Source organism: Scomber japonicus, chromosome 14 (genome assembly GCF_027409825.1).
Source record: "Scomber japonicus isolate fScoJap1 chromosome 14, fScoJap1.pri, whole genome shotgun sequence".
NCBI classification, from domain to species: Eukaryota; Metazoa; Chordata; class Actinopteri; order Scombriformes; family Scombridae; genus Scomber; species Scomber japonicus.
The window spans coordinates 25,561,201-25,583,166 of NC_070591.1; the positions used below are offsets into that span (position 1 = coordinate 25,561,201).

At 39.2% G+C, this 21,966-nt stretch overlaps 2 protein-coding genes across 2 annotated transcripts; both read right to left on the reverse strand.

Annotated features, from left to right (window-relative positions):
* Positions 1 to 342: 342 nt before the first annotated feature.
* tm9sf3 (transmembrane 9 superfamily member 3) lies at positions 343 to 12,963 on the reverse strand. Its single transcript, XM_053332446.1, has 15 exons — positions 12,760 to 12,963; positions 11,483 to 11,678; positions 11,209 to 11,331; positions 9,855 to 10,015; positions 9,621 to 9,698; positions 8,577 to 8,708; positions 6,555 to 6,721; positions 5,748 to 5,842; positions 5,494 to 5,624; positions 4,410 to 4,549; positions 4,004 to 4,072; positions 3,772 to 3,918; positions 3,569 to 3,652; positions 3,388 to 3,464; positions 343 to 2,100 (listed from the first exon to the last, which is right to left on the reverse strand). The coding sequence occupies exons 1-15, from the start codon at positions 12,847 to 12,849 to the stop codon at positions 2,033 to 2,035; spliced, it is 1,758 nt and encodes a 585-aa protein (XP_053188421.1). The 5' UTR covers positions 12,850 to 12,963; the 3' UTR covers positions 343 to 2,032.
* Positions 12,964 to 14,093: 1,130 nt separating this feature from the next.
* On the reverse strand, positions 14,094 to 21,713 carry si:ch211-117n7.7 (Monoacylglycerol lipase ABHD12-like). Its single transcript, XM_053333251.1, has 13 exons — positions 21,512 to 21,713; positions 18,489 to 18,604; positions 18,294 to 18,399; positions 18,023 to 18,142; positions 17,873 to 17,903; positions 17,723 to 17,768; positions 17,301 to 17,430; positions 15,737 to 15,774; positions 15,556 to 15,635; positions 15,372 to 15,454; positions 15,168 to 15,246; positions 14,909 to 15,030; positions 14,094 to 14,812 (listed from the first exon to the last, which is right to left on the reverse strand). The coding sequence occupies exons 1-13, from the start codon at positions 21,601 to 21,603 to the stop codon at positions 14,791 to 14,793; spliced, it is 1,065 nt and encodes a 354-aa protein (XP_053189226.1). The 5' UTR covers positions 21,604 to 21,713; the 3' UTR covers positions 14,094 to 14,790.
* Between the last annotated feature and the right edge of the window lie 253 nt (positions 21,714 to 21,966).

The following is a 21,966-nucleotide window of genomic DNA, read 5'->3' on the forward strand; positions in this document are numbered from 1 at the left end:
CAGTTTATAAAGTTCTATGTACCCATGCACGCCTGAATATACTATTAAATATATTCTTTATAAATGACTTATTTGCCATGATTTGCATGTCTGAGTGTTAATGTTTTGCTTTTCATTTTAAGAATACAAGTTGAGTGTAACTGACCTGAAAAGTAGTTTCATTGTCATTGAATGTTTCCAGGCTGACTGACTTGTTTACCAGAACTTCTTCAAGACTCAGCGTAGTCCTGTGTTTGCAGTACAGTGCATTAATATGTATCTACAGCACATTAATATGTATGAACTTATCTAAAAACACACACATAAATTCTTCTCTTTAAAGGCAAAACCACACTTAATAACCCCTGTACATAAATTGTTTATTTTCTCTTTTTACAGCAAGTTAATATGCAGGTTCAAAATGTCTAATCAGACATCGGTACACAACATGAGGTGCCAAAATCAACTTCAGTGGGGGAGAACTGGAAATTAGAAAAAAAAGAAAAAAAAAAGGCATTGCCACTTCTCATACAAGTAGGGTACATACTGTATTTACACAAAATGGAAAAAAGCGTTTGAAACACTCCGCAGCACTGTGTGTGGTTATGAAAACATCTACTTTTTAAGTGTACATAAACTTTAATTTGTACAGTATGTTTGCAGAAACAAAGCCATCGCCTCATTCCTTCTGACATTCACAAATTATGCTTCAGGTTAGGCAACAGAAAGAACGTGAGGGAGATGGCTTACCAGAAGATGTAGAGCCTCTTTTTAAAGCTTTTAAATAATATATGAAATCAAAAAACATAAAAAAAGAAAAAGAAGCGTGTCCATAAGCAGGCCTACCAGTCGTCCCAAGTGTACCTTTACGTTGTGAGACCGAGTAGATCCTCAGAGAGAGAGAAAGAGGGGGGGAAATAAAAAATAAAACCTGACAGCACTGACTAAAGTGGAATTTGATGAGCAGATGGTTCGGTGAAAACTTCATGCAATTTCAGGCAAGATGTAACAGCGCCACCAGCCCCACCCCAAGCACCAAACAACGAAAAGAAAAAACAAACAAAAAAACAAAATATATCTTTTTTTTGTTGTTTTTAACTGAACCATTCATTTAAAAAAAACACCCTGTAGTAAATCTGTACAACGAAAATACATTTGGGATCTACATCTAAAGGTACATTATTAAGGTCATATACACTCCCCCTCCCGCCCCCCCCCACCCATATATTATCTTTACAAGTAGACTTCATTCAAACCCAAACATTAAGAAAACATAAGACTAAACGGGGGGGGGAAATGAGATCACATCAAACATCCATTTAAAAATCTGTTCTTACTGTACCTCGACCGCTGGTCAGTCCCTCTGTTCTCATCTGTACAGTAAACTACAGCAGGACTAAAATATCAACTGGATGGATTGCTACTATAACAGGGAAATTAAGAATTGTCGAAAAAAAAAATAGAGGGGAGGGGGGAATGATTCTCGAGTGACGACAGGTTTTTTTTTTTTATAGAATCTTTTTCGGTGGAAGTAAATCTCGACAAAAACGGTGTAGTAACGATATTTCGAGTGACTGCAAGAATACAAAATAGAAATCAAGTCAGAACACACGGGCACAGACCCAACTCTCCTATATTCTGACACAATAGAACAAAAGGCTTTCAATACACTTAGGCCTCTTCACTGAAGAGAGCTACACTATTCCATCAATAAACATTTATGTTCTCTGGTCTCAGGTGGGACTGGGTTGGAAAAAGAGAAGCCATGTCAGCCTTAAACATTTGCCCCCGACGTTTTTTTGTTTTTGAAAGCAACTGATAAAAACAGAACCTTTGTGTTTTGATATTTATCTTCCGCAAGATTTGCTCTCGTTCACATGGTGCCGCGGCGTTGAAATTCATTCAGAAAAATGGAAAAAACTACATTGTACAAAGTGAGATTTTCACAATCTCTTTGCAAGAAAGAAAAATAATAAAGAATGACTTGTGCCCGCCGTCTTTCAGGGTACACGTAGGCAAATCCATTAATATCCCTGTGATGCTGCTTCGCTTCTTAGTCAATTTTCACATTTGTGTAGATCTTCCTCACGAAGGCACTTGTTCCCATGTATCCAACGGCGCCTGCAAAACAAAAGAGTTTTCCGTGAGTTGTAGTTTGCCAGAACATCCGTCACAGGACAAAATGATTAGTGGTTAAGGAATCCTCTGAAGGTTTGAGGAGAGCACATCCTAAATCTACTAAATGACTTCTCGGATGTCCAACGAACCCTGAAGGCACCGTGTACCTCGTGCAGATTAGAGAAAGCTCTACAAAAGGTGCTTTAAGGTGCCAAACTTTGCTTATTAGTCTTCCAAGATGAAGAATGAGGGGCTTGCAGCTGCTGAGGAAAAGACTTCAAACTGAAGAACTGATTTGGAAAAAAAAAAAAAAAAAAAAGACATGTGGTCTCATGCAACAATCCACATGTATGAACATATCCTTAAGTGGAGCGTACAAGTTATTTAAAACTATGTTTGTTTATATTGGTAATTTGTGTCAAGGTCTTGTGCAGGACTTTAATCTGAAAAGAATTTGGAGTTTTTAATTGTTATAGAAATAAATAATAAAATATAAATATATAAATCAATATACTTTGCTAATTAACAGCGAGTTTGACAACTTTTGACTTGCTTTTGTTTGATTGTAATATTTTCACTTCTAACTCCATGACTCTCACCTCCTGTCCAAGTCACAGGCTGCTTTTCATTAGAAAGACTTTTTTTTTTTTTAGCATCTAACTTCATGTCGCACCGCTCCCTCCCTCTCTCTCTCTCTCTCTCTCTGGGAGTAATTAAGAGAAGCTGCATAAATATTTTCACAGTCTGAAACTATTAAATTTTGTTAGCTGATTAAACAAAAGCAGGAAAGGTCTGCGGTCTTCTTCTTTACTTTCAGAGTGACATTTTTGTGAATGGAATTTGCCTGAAAACAGAGCAGAACCAGCAGTCTTTTTAGAGCAAGTTGACGGTGTTAATTATGCTAATGAGCATGTTTTACAAATGCGCACCAACCTGTTGGCCAGGTTATAACAAACTATTTATACAGTTAAGAGTTGGCTGAATTTGACTTTGAGTTTAAGATACGAATCAAATCTTTCTGATCTGCACCAAACTATTTGGAGATCTGCTGCGTCTTGTTTTGTCAGCCTGGTCTGCTGCTTCATCAACTCTTATTCATCATCATCAATCAATAGCTGACACATATTTCACATCATTTTCATTTCATTAAAAGAATCTAATTTACTGATGAAGTGACTAATACTTCGCCAGTCATTAGTTTTTTTGGATGAATCCGAGGAATTTAATTTAAAATACACACATGTTGTTAATATTATTTGCAAGAGAGTTTTAAGTCTACAAAAGACTCACCACACATGATTCCTAGAGCAGTGCTGAACACAGCCATGTAGCCGAAGTAGAAGGATGTCTGGAACAGCCCGTACATCCTGAAACACACACAGTCAGATACAACATCAGTTTTTCATTCAAATATATATATGACTTAAAATGTGTCATCAATAGGACATGTGCTTTAGAGACTGACACTCACTTGGTTTTGAAGAAATAGTAGTAAAAGGAGTACATGTAAACATAAACAGCAGTGGATGCAGCAGAGAGGAAGCTTGTCCATTGCCTAGAAAAGAGAAACATAATTATTCACAAGCTATTTTAAGGGTCTGTGCAAGGAGGGAGGGGGGGGGGGTCTACATACAGTCAGTCAATGTCAGACTGTAATAACATTTGTGTACTCACCATCTGTAGTCCTCAGCGTTGAGCAGGAAGTACGTGCACACGATGGTGACGCACACGGTCACGATGCAGAGGATAACCAGGACCAGCATCATGAAGCCGTAAACGTAGTAGATTTTGTAAGCCCAAAAGGATGTGAAGATGAAGTACCTGAAGGAAGGAGGAAAAGAAAACATGTCAACAACAAATCAACTTATCAATGTATAAACACTCCAGTATCACTGTGTGCTCTTACATTTCAATAAAAATGGAGCCGAATGGAAGGATTCCACCAAGGCAGACGATGACAGCCGGCTCCATGAACCTGAGAGAGTAGAAAAGTGATGAGGATACGTGAAGCACTGTGTGATAAGAAGTAAAAAGGAAAATCTAGACAAAGTTAAGCAAAGTCTGACAGCAGCCTGAGGTCACAGCTACTATTTCCTCTTGGCAGGTTGCCTCAGTTCTAGTCAGATGGTTGTAAAGGTTAATAAACTCACTGTTTATTGCAGTCTGTGCATCGGAGGTCTGACGCTACAACATGTCATGCAACTCACAGAAAGTTCAACCTCCTTCCTCGTCCCACTTGTACTGTGTCACCGGCTCTTGAACTCTATCTAAAAACACTTGAGGTGACCCTGTTAGTGTCAAATCACACCTACCATTTCTTCTCGGGGATGGGTCGCGGCACAGCGTTCACCCTGCAGGGAAAGTTTGGCTGGCCGGACAGATTCCTCCCCAGAATTGTCCCCACAAGATTTAGCGGCAGGATGACAAAGAAGCAGATACAGCACACAGCAACCTGCAGAAAGAGGAACAACATTTTTAATATTCATTTAAGAGTCAGCAGACATCCATCATTTACAGTATCTTAGTCTTTTGTGTGTGTGTGTGTGTGTTTTTTTTTGTTGTAGGAATGACATTTACTAAACTGCTGTGTGTGTGTGTGTGTGTGTGTGTGCTGATGTGTTGCACCCATATCCAGATGGAGAGATTACAAATACATACAGGTTGACTGCTATCATCAGATGGCCATCATGTTTGGCCGGAACTTAAACAACGTATAAAATCCCTGTATCTTTCCAGGTCTGCTGAGATAAGAAGTTTGGCTGATGCAGTTGGAATGCAGCTTTTTTCTTGGTTTGATTTCAGGATGCTTTATGATGGCTCCACTCGTGTGCTGACAGACACACAACAGCAAACAGCTGTTCATAATTTAGACGGCATCCAAGTTTTTAGAATGACTGCACTGTTTGGAAACCCGAGGGCAGCAATACACCAACCAGTTAAGCTGCAGTTTACATCCACGTCTGTCCACATTCACTAATTCTACTGAAGACTTGGAAGGAATTTAATCAACAGTATTAAACGATTTTCCTTGAATGTATTTGCACGCTTTCCCAATAAAGCTCATATTATCCTATTAGACATTTGTGTGAAACTTTGTTATAATTAGCATATAGATTCCTCTGCATAGCATTTACATAAGCTAATGTAGTAGTGTTAAATATGTTTTAAAAGGTGTTATCAGTTTCCAATGGTCTTGACATAAAGAAATCAATTATTTATAGGCTGAACCATAGCAAAGTATTACATACACACAATGAGATACAGCTTAAAGACTTTCTACTCTACAGAGTGATGAATACAGTCGTCTCAATCACTTCCACTGTAGCCATACACATTGACTGTTGACTGGGGAGGATGTTGGTGGTTTTTAGGGCGTTGTTGCTGTGTCAAACCCACCATGGTGCCAAATGGGATGGCTCTGGAGGCGTGGTAATAAATAGCGATGAAGTTGATGAAGAAAGCGGTCCCGCACACCATCGCCGGGATCATGAAGGCCCCGATGAACATTTGCTTAATCCATCTTCTGCCTGTGTCATTCGCAAGAAACCGAAAACAATTAGCATTTTTATGGAAATCTCAAATCTGACTCTGAATCTGTGAGTCCAGCAGAGCAGCTGAGACGATATAATGCTTTTTTTTTTTTTTATTACCTCCTTGTTTTGCGTACAAGCTTCCCCCAAAGTAGCCATTAACGGGGGAGGTTGCAGCATACACGAAAATGGCTGTGCTCAGCATGGATCCTCTCCTGCAGAGTAAAATGAAATGAGTTGAGCCAAGTGTAGTCCACTAGTTCCTTTATTTCCCCTGAAACCAGCATTTCATATGTATAGTGTTTTTCTGCACTCAGATCTAAATCATATATTTCAAAGTGACATTTCAATAGAAAGCTTGAATCTCACTGTACATAATAACCCAAATATGACTTGTTACTTTTTACACACAGTGCCGGTCCCTTTACCCCACACAATAGTTTTGGGGTTTTTTCAATCAGCAGTTTCACTACACACTTCCTTTGTTTCCTCTCAGGACTCATCTATTCTGGAGGTATTTCCCCATGCTTCTTAACCACATTTCAACGTGATTCATCCAGATAGTAACGTTCAGATGGGTTTAAAAGTATTTCATCAATATTATATCTAATTGTGAAGTTAATTTAGGTTTAATGTTCAACCACTTTAAGTAACAGAAGCTACATATGACTTCAATCTTAGATAAAACTCAAATGTTGGCATTCAAAAACCTAAAAAGGGGAGATTACATATTTGCAATTTCTCTAAATAACTACCTGATTGATATGTGAGTGTTGTCTTTTGCTGATAAGTCAAGAGCGTGAAGATAAGAAGACGCTGTGTGTTACGCTCTGATGAGCTTCACTTACAGCTTACCAGATTTTAAAATGGAAGCAGCAATCAGAACAAAACTCTTTGATTGCAACACATGAAGCGCCTGTGACTCACTCTGTGTAAAGGTCCTCAACCATGGCCACGATAATGACGATGAGGGAAACGGAGAAGATCTGGCAGCCGGAGCCGATGAGCGAGGAGAAGATGAGGGGATGGCTTGACGGCCTAAACACATCTCCGTGAACCTGCTTCCACCCGTATTCATCTCCCAGGTCTCTGTCCTGTTGGTGAGAAAGGAAATTAAGAACTAGACATAATAACTTGTAATTGTATACCTCTCTTTGAAGGAATTTAATAGAAGTGTATTTTCCTTCTATGTGTTCACCTGTTTGGCCAATAAAGTTGATTCTGATAATATAGAATAATATAAAGTTGTAGCCATGACAGTACATACAGTAATAATTCAGATATGGATGCTACTGCGAAAAAGCTACACATTTTAAAACACGAATGCTTCACACGTCTTCACCTGGCAACACAGAATACAATCACTACAGTTTCAAGTTGGACGCCAAGATTAGAGTCATCAATTCAGTATCCTTATCATAAACATATCAGTTCAGAGCAGTTTAAAAAAAAAAACAGTAAAAGCAATGCAGAGCTGGGTCACAATCAAATGGAAAACACAGCTTATGTTCTATTTGGGGGAGAGAGAGGGGGGGGGGGGGTGAGGGAGAGAGGGAGAGAGATAGAGAGAACAAGAGTTTTTTGGATGAGCCACTCTGGGTCTGTAGTCCACACACTATAAACAAAAATGCGTTGACCTTAATTTGAAAAGAAACTACACTGATAACTAGAAAACTGAACCTAAAAACCAGAAGAACTCTTAATGTTATCAAACACAAAACAGAGCGATAGAACCGGCCACGTACTCAACCACTCCTGAAACCAAACAAAGAAAAACTGTAACCAAATACAGACCTGGGGACCATAGTCTTGAGACAGAAAAAAGACACTCAAAAACCTGGCTACCCATGACCACACAGACTGTCTCACCATTGTGCCTTCTTAGAAACAGAGACTGGAACACACTTCCTTCTCTCATGTCCAATATGACCAGATAAGGGAAACATATTGGTCTAAATTAATATTCCCACATTTTAACACCATTCAGAAACACACAGATAACAGCCATTCTAGGAGAGAGTGAGAGATGCTTAATACTGGTAGTAAAATATGCAACATCATGCCACAGCCTCAGAGAGAAGGAGAGAACTTTAATCTTGTATTGTGGTACTTTATAAGCCTGAAGATGTGATGGTTCAAATGTAGTGATTTGATTGTAACTCCCTCTAATCATTAACGCTACCCTGCAATAGGCCTGACTGATTGGACGTATATCAGCAATAAGCAACTGGCTGAGTGGGCAATTTTAACTAGAGATAGATTCAGACTGTTCCCATGTCTAACTCCACACCTGCTGAATAAAATGAAGCGAGTTAGCCCCGAAGTTAGCGATAGTGGGTCAGCCTAACCCGACCAAGTTCACTTAAGGCGGACTGACCTTTAAGCTGGACCAGCTATTCTATTTTAGTGACCATCTCAGCCGCTCCTCATGGAGAAAGGAGACATGTCTGCTGCTGTGTCGCCCCCTCTCATTTCAAAACCTCATCAGATCTACACACATCCCACTAATGACCTATTTTGGATTCAAAATGACAATTTTCACCAAAAGGTGAGAAGTTTACATCCCTGCCTTTTAGACATTTGTGTCACAATTTGTCATTATCAATGTATGAATTCTTGACTTATGGCTAAAAATCTATCTTGTGAGGTCACCATGACCTTTGACCATCAAATTCTAAATCAGTTCATCCTTGAGTCCAAGAGAACATTTGTGCCAAATTTGAAGAAATTCTCTCAAGGCGTTGCTGAGATATTGCCTTTAAGAGAACAGGCCAGACAGATATACAGACAACCTCAAAACACAATGCCTCTGGCCACAGCTGTTGCCAGCACACACATAAAAATAAAGAAACTGTGCAGATGAGGTGATGAAACCCATCATCCAAAAACAAAACCCTGAAACCGAATCAGAAAAAACAGCAATTGTACATTCTGGAAAGAAAAACGTACCATGTCGTCCATTTCCTCCTCTTTGCTGTATCTGGCGTAATCCTTTCTTAGCGTTCTCATCAGAATCATGGACACCAGACCCACCAAGAAAATGACCATCATGAAGGAGTTGAAGATGGAGAACCAGTGAATCTAAAAGAATGAGTAAAAATCACATATTATTTTTGAGAGGTAAGCATTTTATACAACTTCCTATTTCAAATCAAAATGAAGCTTTTAAACTGAATGAATAAAATGAACAAAGACGACAGAGTGTAAAAAGCAGGTTTCAGGTTATTATGCATTATATTCCTTGTGTATGAGTACTGAAAGTATTACTCAACACATTTCAAGGGATTCAGGTCACACTAATAGCCTACTGGTTTCCAATTGTTAAATTAATCACCAACTATTTTTTATGATTGATTGATCATTTAGAGGTTGTTCTTTTGTTTGTTTTGCTTTTTAGAAAAATTCATCCAAATTCTCAGTTTCCGTTTTCTCAAATGTGATATTTTCTGGTTCGTTGAGTCTATGACAGTAAACTGAATATCTCTGGGTTGTTGGATGGTACCTACAAGATATTTGAGGAAGCCATCTTGGGCTTTTAGAAAGAGTGATTCACATTTTTCATCATTTATAGACCAAACAACTAATCAATTAATCAAGAAAATAAATTATTGATAATGAAAATAATTGTTAGTTGCAGCTCTATACTAGTTTGTTAAATCCATGCTCTCAGTGGGCTCAGCTTCACAGTACAAGTCGGGGCAAGAAACTAACTGTTTCATGCATGGATTCCAAAAATTCTGACTCTTAAATCAGTTAAACTTGCTTTTAGGACGAGTTCAGCTGGATTCCAGTCATGACGGCAGATGACTTTCACTAAAGTATCAGACAGAAGTTACCAGAGCCTGGCCAGTTATTTACACCCTGGTGCAAGGCTCAACTCGACATACACGTCTGCTGTTACAACAAGCCACCAGCGGTTTTGGCTGGCATGATGAAGCACTAACCTCTAAAAACCACAATCGTGTGGTTATAAATGTGTGATGTTCAACTCACCCTGTGCTGAAAGAAGGACGGGTCAAGGTACTTGTCAAACCTGTCTTCAAACTTCACATCTGACTTCTTCCACTTCACCTGTAATACAAAAGATTATCATAGTTAATCTCATATATTCATATTATGCTTTAAACCATTTCATGTGCATGAGATCAATGTCACAGACACATATTAAGGAAATAAATCAATATGAACATATATAAAGGACGATTCAGTGGATCATTCAGTACTCACAGAATAAGACATTGCAATTCTTGTGTTGGGCACGAGTCTGACTTTGCCTTCACTTGTCAGATTTACATCGACAATTCTGTTGCCATTAAAGCCGATCTCCAGTTTCTTGTACGTCCACAGGTAGTGATCCTCTCCGTTTTCATCCGCCTCACCAACAATACCTTGAAAAGATTGAAATGCAGTGAATTACACATCTGGACCTTAAAGAAGTGGACAAATGCACAGCTGTAAACACAGAGCTTTAAGTTAAATAACATAAATAATCAAGTAGCTGACAAGAGGAAAATACCAAATAAAAGGTCAGTCATAACTCTGCCTGTTAGCTATATTCATCAGTTATATGCAGTCTTTCGGCTTCACCTGTTCTCAAGTTTGTCCCTGCAGGCCACTGTAAACAATCTCTCATTATGAGCAAATGAGTTTGATACCATCACTCTGAATCTCATTGTTTCACACACATTATAGGCACTGGTTTGGCTTCCACACCAGCAAACCGGACATGAGGTCAAAGTCTATATTTATTTACCGTCATTAATCTGGGAGTAGGTCGCACATGGCATGAAGTGTAGTCTGAGTAAATGGCAGGGCCCCACCTACTGCCGACAACATCAGCTTACACAGTGATGTTTGAGTAACTGTGGGAGTGGTGCAGGCTGCTGCTGTACAAACCCTTTACCACGTATGTGAGCAGCCACGTTCATTGCTTGTTAGCGAACTGTAACTGTGGGAAGACACCTTGATGAAAGTGACTCATGGACATCCTCCTTAGCACAAGATAACATCTGCGCACTTCACAGTTAAGGTTGACGTCAAAATCTCACAGCCACATATCAATGATCAACAATGGAGCTTATTTGTTTAGAGCGGTTTCGCGGCAGCAAACATAGTGCTCTATAATTTAACAAGCAGAAGAGCTGAGAGAAACTTAAAATATCAGCGAAACAAGCATGTCACTTTATTTTTCAGCAGATTATGAACAAATGCTGAATTGTTTGATTATCCATACAAACTGACCTGAGTGTCTTTCATTAAGCAGTGTGATACACAGAATAGCATGTTGTTACACCCACAGTAGGATGAATGGATACATCCACCAAGAAGTAAAAACAATGGTTTTACTTCCTTAAACAGCCTGATACACATGATGCTACTGAAACAGCAAACTCTGGTGATTAGTTAAATGGTTACTAAGCAAGTAATTTAGGCAGAATGATAACTGGAATGACAGAAAACAGACAAGATATAGATAAGCATAGCCAGAAAATATTGCAGTAAGACTCCATATCACTGGACAACTTGTAACATTTCCTACAGGTCTGCCAGCATCTTTTTAAGGACATTAATGAACACTTACCCCAGATAGGCAGGTCGTCTATGTACATTTGGTACCAGTAGTGATTCTTTATAGCATAGACAAATGCATCCCGTTTGGCTTTGTCCAGTTCGATTTCACAGTATGTTGTCTGCAAGACTTCGTCTACAGGGATGAAAAAGACAACAACATATCATCTTAGTGAGATAAGAGATGAAATAAATAAATCCACACATTCAAAACAACCTAGGCATGATCAGTCCATCAGGTTGTGTGTGTGTTCAACCAGTGAAAGCCGCCAAACAGGTGAGCGTACCTTTGAACTTTATGTCGAGGCCGCTGAATTCCAGCTCCACTCCCTGCAGAGCCTCTCCAAGCGTTTCATGGTAATGACTGATGGTCTTCTTGGAGCCCGCGCAGAAGGGCAAAGAGAAATACTTGTATGTCTCCTGTCGGTTGTGGTAAGGCCCCACTGTGTTCATCCATAAGACTACCTCCTCCTTATCTGTGTACTGCAGAGGACAAAACAAGGGACTCTTATTACTGGGATGTTCAGGAATGCTACACCAGTTCTGCTGGTTTTGCTGCTTTCAAATTTCAATTAATTAATCTTCAAATAAACAGTAGACAATGGCTCACAAGTAACTCTTACTCTGTTCACACACCCACATTAGTAACAACACAGCTACAGCACAGTATGATTTAGACACTAGGGGGTTTGAAAGAAGACACGTCCAAAGTAACGTTATTGTCACTTTTCTACCTCAAAATGACTCATTTAAAAAAGTGGGCTGCTACATTAACGTTCATGCAAACATATGAAAATGTAAAGTACATGCTGCTGCGCCACTGTCACGACTCGCAATAACTGATAAGCTAAAAAGCTAAGTTTGATTACAGTCAAGGAAGTTAACTCCAATGCTATATCCGCTTCAACCCGACTGAGCGAATTCACGCATAGCCCAGCTCAATTGTGTGATGAGGACATTGCAATACAGCTTATTCACTTGTTAAACAGTTATTATTAGGGTGTCTTGGATTAGCATAAAAAGAAACATCGAAAGGCCCTGACGTTAAACCGGTGTTTCGGTTATTTAACGTCGACTCAAACAACCGCGGCAGCCGTCACTTCAGGGTGTTTGTAGGCGATTGTCATGAGGTTAAAAGCCTTACACCTTCATTAAACCGACATTACCGCTGTTGATAGACGACTAACTAAAGTAATGCTGCTGTCAGCTAGCCTGAGTTGAGTGCAGTTACCGCCGGTGCTCAAGGAAAGCTTGTGGAAGACGTGCTAACAAGCTAGCCAGCCAACGCTAGCCTGGTGCCCTGAGGCCGATAAGTGGTGACAAGTTAGCCGGCTAATTGTCTGCCTATGAGACTGGTAGCTCCGTATGTGTGGCTAAATAAATAACGCAGCGGGCCAAACGGTGCGCTCTGTCATTATGTGAGGTTTGCGTGTTTTTCTTGTGTGCAGCTAGCCAGCGGTCGCAGCTACAAGCTAGCAGCAGGTTACACAGAGCACAAACGTCCATTATTTTCAAGGCTCTCCCCTCTTTTTTTTCAATCGGCCTCTCAAAAACGCTCTCTTACCGTGTGCTCATGCTCATCTCCGTCCACGGGTAATAACGAGCCTATTATAGCGAGAAGCGCCGCCGCCACCTTCCACCTGGAAGATCCCATTATTTGGAGGAGAAAGTATGCAGAAAGATTGGTGGATGTTAGCTTTTGTAGGGGCTATCCCACCTTCTTCCTGGTTGTATGACAGAGGCAGTTTTTTAGGGATGCTCTCGTCTCGTACGCATACGGCGTAAAGTGCTCGCTGGGGTTGGCTGAGGTGTGTCACGTGGCTGTCGTCCTCCAGTCAGTGTGCACAGCGATGGATGAAGCGATGAAAGAAGAAACGCTGCCCGCAACCTTCAGCCACGTCATCCGACTGCCAAGACTGGAGCTTCACCTTTGACAGAACTGGTGCATGAAACATGATCCCCGCACACAACAAACACGTCTATTCACTGTCTGTTTGAGCCTCCTCAAGGGACCCTGAGCTGTCTGAACAATATCTCACTTCTCATGGATTGAAATGTGCAGTTTAAAGCATATAACAGCTGGCCTTGCTTCTTCATGTCATTTCCAGCTGTATGTTCTCCTGAGAATAAAGAAGAACTCACCACCATCGGATACAACCAAACAGTCTAATTAATAAGACATGGGATACTTCTCTCCCATAACCAAGAAACTGAAAAGGGAATTAATTACAGAAATTGCTTACTTTCTTATCAGGGCCAAAGCCTTTACTATAATAAAGTATTTAGCAATGTATTACTTATTTAATAAGCCAACCTTGTCTTTCAAATGTGGGAACTTCCCTAACTCTTCATATTTTTTGCTTCAAAATGTTACATTTAAGTAGACACTTTAATGAGTTTTGCAATCATTAAAGACACACATCATTCCTGCATCTATATATAGCATATCAATGTACACAATCAATGTAAAAGGAAGTGGAAACCTGTTGAATGGTACATCCTTTACATTTACATTTCTTGTTTGTAGAGGAACAGTACATGAAAGGCCACACTGCAATATAGCTTTACAACTTAGAAGAGAGGGGCTTGGATCAATAAGAAATGTGAGCTGAGACTTGGGTTTAAATATACAGAATATTTAAGATGGCTAATTAAGATGAAATATGCATGTAAGTGTTCTTCACTTTAACAGAATCCAGCACAAGTGAGCAGAAGGCGTTTTTATTTTACCTCGTCAGAAAACAAAACCACAACCAACAACTAAATACAATTTGAAAGATTTATAAAGTACAAGCAAGTTTGAAGTGTTTAAAGTGTAACTACTAATACTAGTAATCACTGACTCTTGAGATGATAGAAGAATCCTTACAGATGAATAGATTCTTAAAACAGACTTTAAACAATGCTGCTGGTATGTTAAATAATAAAATAATGACAGGTTAAGTAGTGTTATACATATAATATATAAATGCAACAGACTGCTTTTTGATTAAATTAAATGACAATGACACATAACAAGAGATTCTTAAAACTAATATAAAAATTACATTCTTTGGTCCAATAGAAATAATGTTTTTTCCTGTAATAAAACATCTGCTTGTTATTATGACAAAACGTCACCAACACACAGACATGCCAAGCTGATAATCCAGTATTATTAGAGATGAGTCTTATCATCACACATCAATGCCCAGTAGAGGGCACCTATCGTAAAATGTCTCGACCCAATGACGTTTCCAAAGGCAACGTTATCTTCAGTTCTGATAATTCAGAATAAATTACACATAGATTTAAAATAAATCAGAAATTACCAAATCAATTTCAAATTAAACAATTGTAACTGATCTTAAATCAAAGTGAATATCTGTGTCCCTGAACTATTTTACATTCATTCTTAAAATAATGAACTGACACAGCCATTTTGAATTGACACAATAAACTTATACATCTACAGTAAAATCCAAAATGTATGAACCAATCAACAATGTTGCAGTAAACAAAGAAAAACATTTGAACACAGAGTGCAATGATATTAAACCGGTGTTCTGTGTCTGAACTGTGGCGAGGTTTTTCTGCTTTAGGCGTTGTTCCCACTTCACAATGACTGCACAAACTTCCTATAGAGGAGAAACCATATAAAACAAACACAGATTTGTCAAGCCATATAGTATAAACACTTATATATAAGCATTATCAGTGAAATGTTTTCTCACTTTATGATGTCGGGCAGGTGGGGGTCTCTGTATAAGCCGTTGTGCAGATACCCAAGAGAGCCGTCAAACGACACCAGCTTGACTCGCTCAGCATTCTGGGCGCTTGCTGCTACCTCGTACATCTGGGAGAGAAAAGCAAAGACAAGTTCAGTCTGCCTAAAGCAAAACATCACCTTCATTAAGCAGCTTAATCACTTTTAGCTTCAAGTAGAATATCAATTGAGTTTAAATTGTATTAGATGAGTTCTACCAGTCATACCTGCTGAGCAACTTGAATGGGAACTAAGTGATCGTCCTCTGCGTGAAGGAAAAGTATCGGACTTCTCATTTTCTTTAAACTAAAGAAAAACAACAACTGTGAGTCATTGCATTTTACTTTTTATATTCAGTGTGGGATATTATGCATCACAGAATAATCAGCTGTTGTGCACTGTCTCTATGTATGAATCTCATTTCAACTTACTTTTCCTCAGTAGGAAAGACAACCTTGTTATTGGCCCATGGCTCAGGGAAAAAGTACCCATAGCCTGGAAATGTCCAGTAATACTTTTAAAAAGAAAGAAAATAAAAGATAGTGAGTTTATGTGTAATGTGGTAGCACACACGTGAAATGTGCAAATGATGGTAAGTATGTTAGATGAGTCTACCCAAGAAAAAGGGTTGACTGGAATGTGCTGTCGAGCACTATTGAATGCACCCTCCAGCATCACACCATCTAAGAGCACATCTGAAAAGTAGAGTAAATAAACCTGTCACAATGAAAACATGATCACAGTGATATCTTGGAATTATTTTACTTATTTGTATTCACCTTAGTATACAACCTACCTTGCTTGAGCAGTTTGACTGCAATGTTAGTGGCCACTCTGCACAGAATCATGAAGAGAAGACTGAGTTACTCTCATTTGTATATCATAGTAAATTAAAGCTTTCATCTTTAACTGTTCCTAATGATGGCAGGATTACTGTTGTAGTTTTCAACCAATCATTTCCAACATGAGTGTGCAGTGGATTTCACTTAAAATGCTCATGTCACTGTCAGATTTGTTTGGTGTAACTGTATATTATAGCGCTGCAACTAATGATTATTTTCCTCACCGCTTAATCCGCCGATCATTTTCTTTATTAATCATGTTGTCTATGAAATGTCAGTAAATATTGAAAAATGGCTGTTATATTTTCCCACAGCCCAAATGTCTCCATCACCAACAGTCCACAACACAAATATATTCAGCTTACTGTTATGCATGACAAAGAAAAGCAACAAATTGTTGTATTTGAGAAGCTGGAATCAGCAAATAGTTTGTATTATTGCTTAAAAACACATTAAAATGATTTGATTATTAACCCTCTGTAGGTCACACCAAGAAAGTACTATTTAAAAAAATAATTTGTTTTGCTTTTCTTACTTTTTTGAGGCCATGACAACATAAAACATAAACATTCTCATTGACCCTAACCTTCACAGACCTCATTCAGACCTCATTTGTTCCAAACTTTTCTTTTAAAAAAATGTTAGAGACTCATTCTGTTTGTGTACAAGTTTTTGGTTTGGACCAGATATGGCACAAAGTGACCTCTACCAAACGGTTGAGCAGACCTACAAAGGGTTAAAACAGTTGCCTATTCATTTTCTATCAATAGACTTATCAATAAATCAACTTATCAGTGCAGCTCTAGTCTACTGCATACTGTACTGTGAAAGAACAAAAAAGAAAAGTAGATAACTGCAACTATTCAAATGACTGTGTAGGTGAAGTGATTTATTTGGCCGATTTGTTAGATGTTAAGATGTTCTACTTTCCCTCCTACCAGCATAGCTCAAACTATTTTTATTCCTATTTTGCATTCAATTTGTGACATGCTTGACATAGCTGCACTGAATGTGGTGAAATCTGTACGCAGTTTAAATCAAGGTCCTTCACTGATACACGCTTTATTTTCTGTGTATATATGCAAATGTCATCCTTCCAAAGCGTGGACTTGACCAGCCTCAATTTAAATAAAGTACACTTTCATTTAATGAAGCATGAAAGTACTGTGCTATTACTACTTTAGAGACTTCTTTGGTTCTTAGTTGTCTCTTCCAGGGTCATTCTTCTGAGTTCAACATGTTTTATGTATACATTTATGTATATTTTGTGTTTATATGCATTGAGCTCCTTGCTATAAGCCGCACAGGCTGAGTCACTGCTCTATTACATTAATTAGACAGAATTGCTGAAAGCTTATGTGGAAAATGTTGCAGACAGTTACTTCAAAGTCTAAAGTTTAATATTACAATAGTGCAAATTTGCATGTAATGCATTTACCAAACAGTTATTACAACAGTGATTCAGTCATTTAAAGAGCAGCTGTGAAACACTGCTGATAAAATACTATCCCTACTGACCCAGTGCCAAGAGAGTGTCCCCAGATGACCACCAGGCTTCTTCCGCTGCGTTGTTTGACCCACTTGAACAAGTAGAGGGCATCAGTGCTCAGCCCAGCTTCAGTCGGCTCCCCGGTGGAATCTCCAAACCCTGCCAGAAATCCTCACATCAACCTCTGCTCACTGATACACTTCACTGCCACAAGGGGGCAGTCACTCAGAGGAAAACCTGCACTGGAGTCTAGACCAAGTGTTGTCTTTTCACTGACTAATAACAAGCAACTCATCAAGCACACCTGCATTGCACTACATTGATCATATGGCTGCAAATGATATTAAATCAATGTTAGAGAGCTGAAAATTGAAATCAATGAGCAGGCGAAGAAGAAGAGAGGCGGACAATATGTTTCAAAGAGGAGTCATAAATCATCATTTGGGCCTACCTCTGTAGTCGGGCACCAGCACGTGGTAACCGAGCGCACTCAATACCTGTTGACACATAACGCATATTTGTCATCAGAATGGCTAATAAGACTTTCATATCTATATTAGACCTCAGAAAGATGAAAACGTTGGCGCTGGTGATCACTCACCTTTGCCACTCCCACACGATGAGGAGCCGCTCTGTCGAAATGATTCACAAACAATAAAAATGCCAATAAACAACAAAACAACAACAAAAAAGTATACCTGTGCTGAAGGTTCACAATCCAGCTATAAACCAGATGCATTATTTATCATACCTTGTGCCCGTGTTCCCGTGCAGATAGATGAAAATTGGACTTCCATTGCTTAAAGTGTTCTGGTACCAAGCCAAGTCCTTCCCTTGTGCCTCCTTCCACTGACTTTCAGGGACAGTGTGCCTTGAACAGTTCAAAACAATATACATTAGCTCGGAGACACAGCTGTTAATTGGGTCATTAAAAATCAGCGGACCTATTCTATGATGGCCTTTTTATATCCGTGCTAGAAAACAGGAAAAAAAAGAACACACTGGACTCGGCTTATGCTCACCATACACCCAGGGAGATTCCTTCGTCTGATGTTAAGTACATGTTGATGGTGTGATTTAGGGATTGATCAGAGGGTTGGCTGAGGTCAACAAAGAACGGCACACTGACTGAAAAGAAGAAGCAAAGTGGGCTGTTTTTTTGTAGGTGTTTTTAAGCTTTACACCACTTTCAAAGGACATACAGGGAATTCACCTACTTCTTTGAGTGTACACAAGGTGCTGGATTAATTCAGGGAGTATCTTCAGTGTGAAAGGCGCCAAAATGAAGATAATGAGTATGGCGAATAAGCCTCTCTTTAGTGACCATCGGGACCTGAGAAGAGACAGAGAAAAAGAGAGAGAGATTAAACACAAACATGTAAGTACTGATCATCTGAAGGGTATTATTGTTGGTCTCCTGTACTTGTTAAATTGTAATTTCTACGTTAGTGGGCAAAAACAGAAGCAGAATATAAGGAGTATACCCAGTGGTGTTATTTAGGAACACAATGCAATGCCATCTGTTCATTTAACAGTAATTATTATTGATTGCTATAGACTTTAAATCCCGTCTTCAGATGAGCTCAAACTCCCAGACCCAATTCAACCATTTTACAACTAACTTCTGTTGCAGATTGTGAGTTGTGCATCAAGGGGAGAGAATGATGAATATGATGGTGTGGTGGCTAATCGAGAGGTGCAAAATGAACCACCTGAAGCTCCATGAAGGCAAAAAAAGAGCGCTCTGACCCCCCCTTGCCCTGATGGCGGCTGCTCCTGGAGGGATGGGGACATTTGTGCAACAGATGTACACACTGGCATGTACAGAGCTGCTCTGCACATGTCCTTCCAGTCTGTGTCTGCAGCATTAATATGGAAACATTAATATGGAAACATTAATACGGGCGAGAAGAATTGAATAATCTAATCAAGGAGCAGGCTGTCATCGGAGTCAGTCTTAACTCCCTCGAGGCAATAGCAGAGAAGAGAATGCTATTCAGACTATTGCCAGTTAATGGACAATACATCCCACCCCCTCCATTAACACTCTAATCAGCCAGAAGAGGCCTTTTAGTCAAAGACTGATTTCTACCACGCCGCTCGAGGGAAACATAAGGAAAGTCATTATTCCAACAGCCATCAGGCTGTCGCTTCATCTGTCCAGAGTTCGCACTTTTACTTCACTCCCTCGCTTCCAAATCGTCTCGAGAAAATGTCCATGAATGCACGACTGTGATTTGACACAAGGAGCAGGAAGGGCACGTTTTATTCTGCTTATTTTTACAGTATTTTGGGGAATAACACACACAGCTGTTATCTCTTTCCAAGAAAAATATGGTGTACTTAATTAAGGTTATTAGATGCATGCGATTGTCCACAGCATTTCCTCAAAACGTGCTAAATTTCCATAATATTACATACATTTTACTTTTCTTCTCCTTTGCACTCAGTAGACCTGTTGAATACATGCACATCTGTCATATTTTTATCCTTATTTGATGCATATTTTGCTCAAATGTTTTTGGGTTTTTTTAAGGCTTTTGCACCTCAGGGACCCGTACCAGCATCCAGAGGGCAGTACAGTGATGTGATGATCGACTGGGTACATGATGTCCTGTGCTGTTGTATTTGAAATGTGTGTGATGGACTTACAATTGAGCTCTGGGAGGCTGGATGTGGGGAGACCTATTATCTTTGGCAGCAGTATTGGTTATGTCTGAGAGTTTGACCTGGTTTGTGACAGAGAGCATGTTGAAGAGACAGGTGGAGCGGCAGAGCAGGACGGGTTGAACTATAGTACAACAGTAAAAGGAGATGAGGGGCGACATAGAGTCCTTTGAGTTTATGGATGGGTGATAAGTCTTTGATGGCTCCTTTTTCAAATGTCTTTTGTATTCTGCTGGTTGAAGTTTATTCTATCAAATCATAAGTAAGTACAGGTATAGTGTCATCTGTTGATTTTCGTCACTACTAGTTATAAGTGTCACTACTAGTTTATAAGTGTCACATGTAAACTTGTGTTATTACATATACATATATATATATATATATATATATATATATATATATATATATATATATATATACATATTGCGTGGTGTTGCCCTTTTGGGACCTCATAGCGACCCTATGCATTTTTATTTAGAAAAAACAACAATATCATAAGACGTATCTGTCCAGTGAAATTAGGGGCTAAAGTGGGTTTGACCTTTTGTTTGAGGGTGAGGAAAGTTATATGTGACACACTGCCAGCAATTGGTAAGCTAACTATGATATGTTTAAATTCAAATAACTTTATATAAAAATATGTATCAGCATTAGTATGTAAAAAACTATATTTGATGGTATAGAAACATATTTTATTTTCATTTTAATATATTAAAGCAATGCTTTTTCATGAATTGCCTCAGGGCAACATTGTACAGTTGGACCACTCTTGTCAGGGCAATATCATGCATGGAGATGTACTGGGATGCATAGTTATTACCACCAAAGTCAATTACTTTTCTGTTTATTCCAGTTATGAGGTCAGGGGTCACTCAGCAGAGTAACGTGTGTGTGTGTGTGTGTGTGTGTGTGTGTGTGTGTGTGTGTGTGTGTGTGTGTGTGTGTTGATAATGAGGCTGAGTCTATGGATGAAGATGGTGATGATATACTAGAAGATATTGTTGTATGCTTACCCCACACACTCACATATACCTACACACATATGCTAATCCCTCCACCCACCCACTCACACGTTTGTTTGATGTTTTAACATTAAAGCTTCACATTGTGATTGATTGAAACCATGTCTGGCTGATGTTTGTCAAAATGTTTGTTTTCCAGCATTATATGTACTGTGGGAAACCTGGTTGTTTGTTTCAGCTTCCTCACAGTACACTGCTGCCCTGAGGCAACAACCTGGTGGGGGGGTTTACAAATGTTATGATGGATACATTATTGGGGACCCCCAAGCTCCCAAAAAATGGGGTGAAGTCTTTTTTACCTCATAAAAAAAGAAAGAAAAGAAAATAGTGTCATAGAGGTTGAACTGTTAATCATTCATTATACTGAATATTATATTGGTTGTGACAGGCAATAATCAATCACAGCCAACAATTTAACTTCTTCAACCAGAAAATCAGAGGTAATGTTCTATCATGTACAGATGTCATTGCCATATAAAGTTAATTGAACTATTGCTGTATGACAGATGAGAAAGGTTAACTACTAAGGGAAATTAAGCTAGCTAACTCACGGTGCCCTCTGCTTCCGCTGGACTCTGGCTGTCCCCTGAACGTCGCTGGCAGCGAAGGATGAATTCTCCTGTGTGTCAACTCTTTTCCTCATCGTGTAGCGTTAGTAATGTTTAACAACTAAAACACGTCGGTGTATTTTTAACGCCAGGCTTGTTGAAACAGTTTGAAACTTATTACTGGTTGGCTAACTGAAGTTTGACCAAAGTACAATTCATCCGGGACGGAGGGGAAGTACTCTGAGTTTTTAAGGTAGCACCCGTTTAGATATGATTTAATTACTAATCACAACACGTCTAAAACGATGCCACCTTAAATGCAGTTATAACCGTTGAACACGGTTGGACACTGTCTCCAGTCAACCAGCCTCAGACGTTGACCAATAAAACGGCTTTTGAGCTGCCACTGGATATTATTTGACACAAAAATCAGACTTTTGAAAAGTAAAATAGATGTT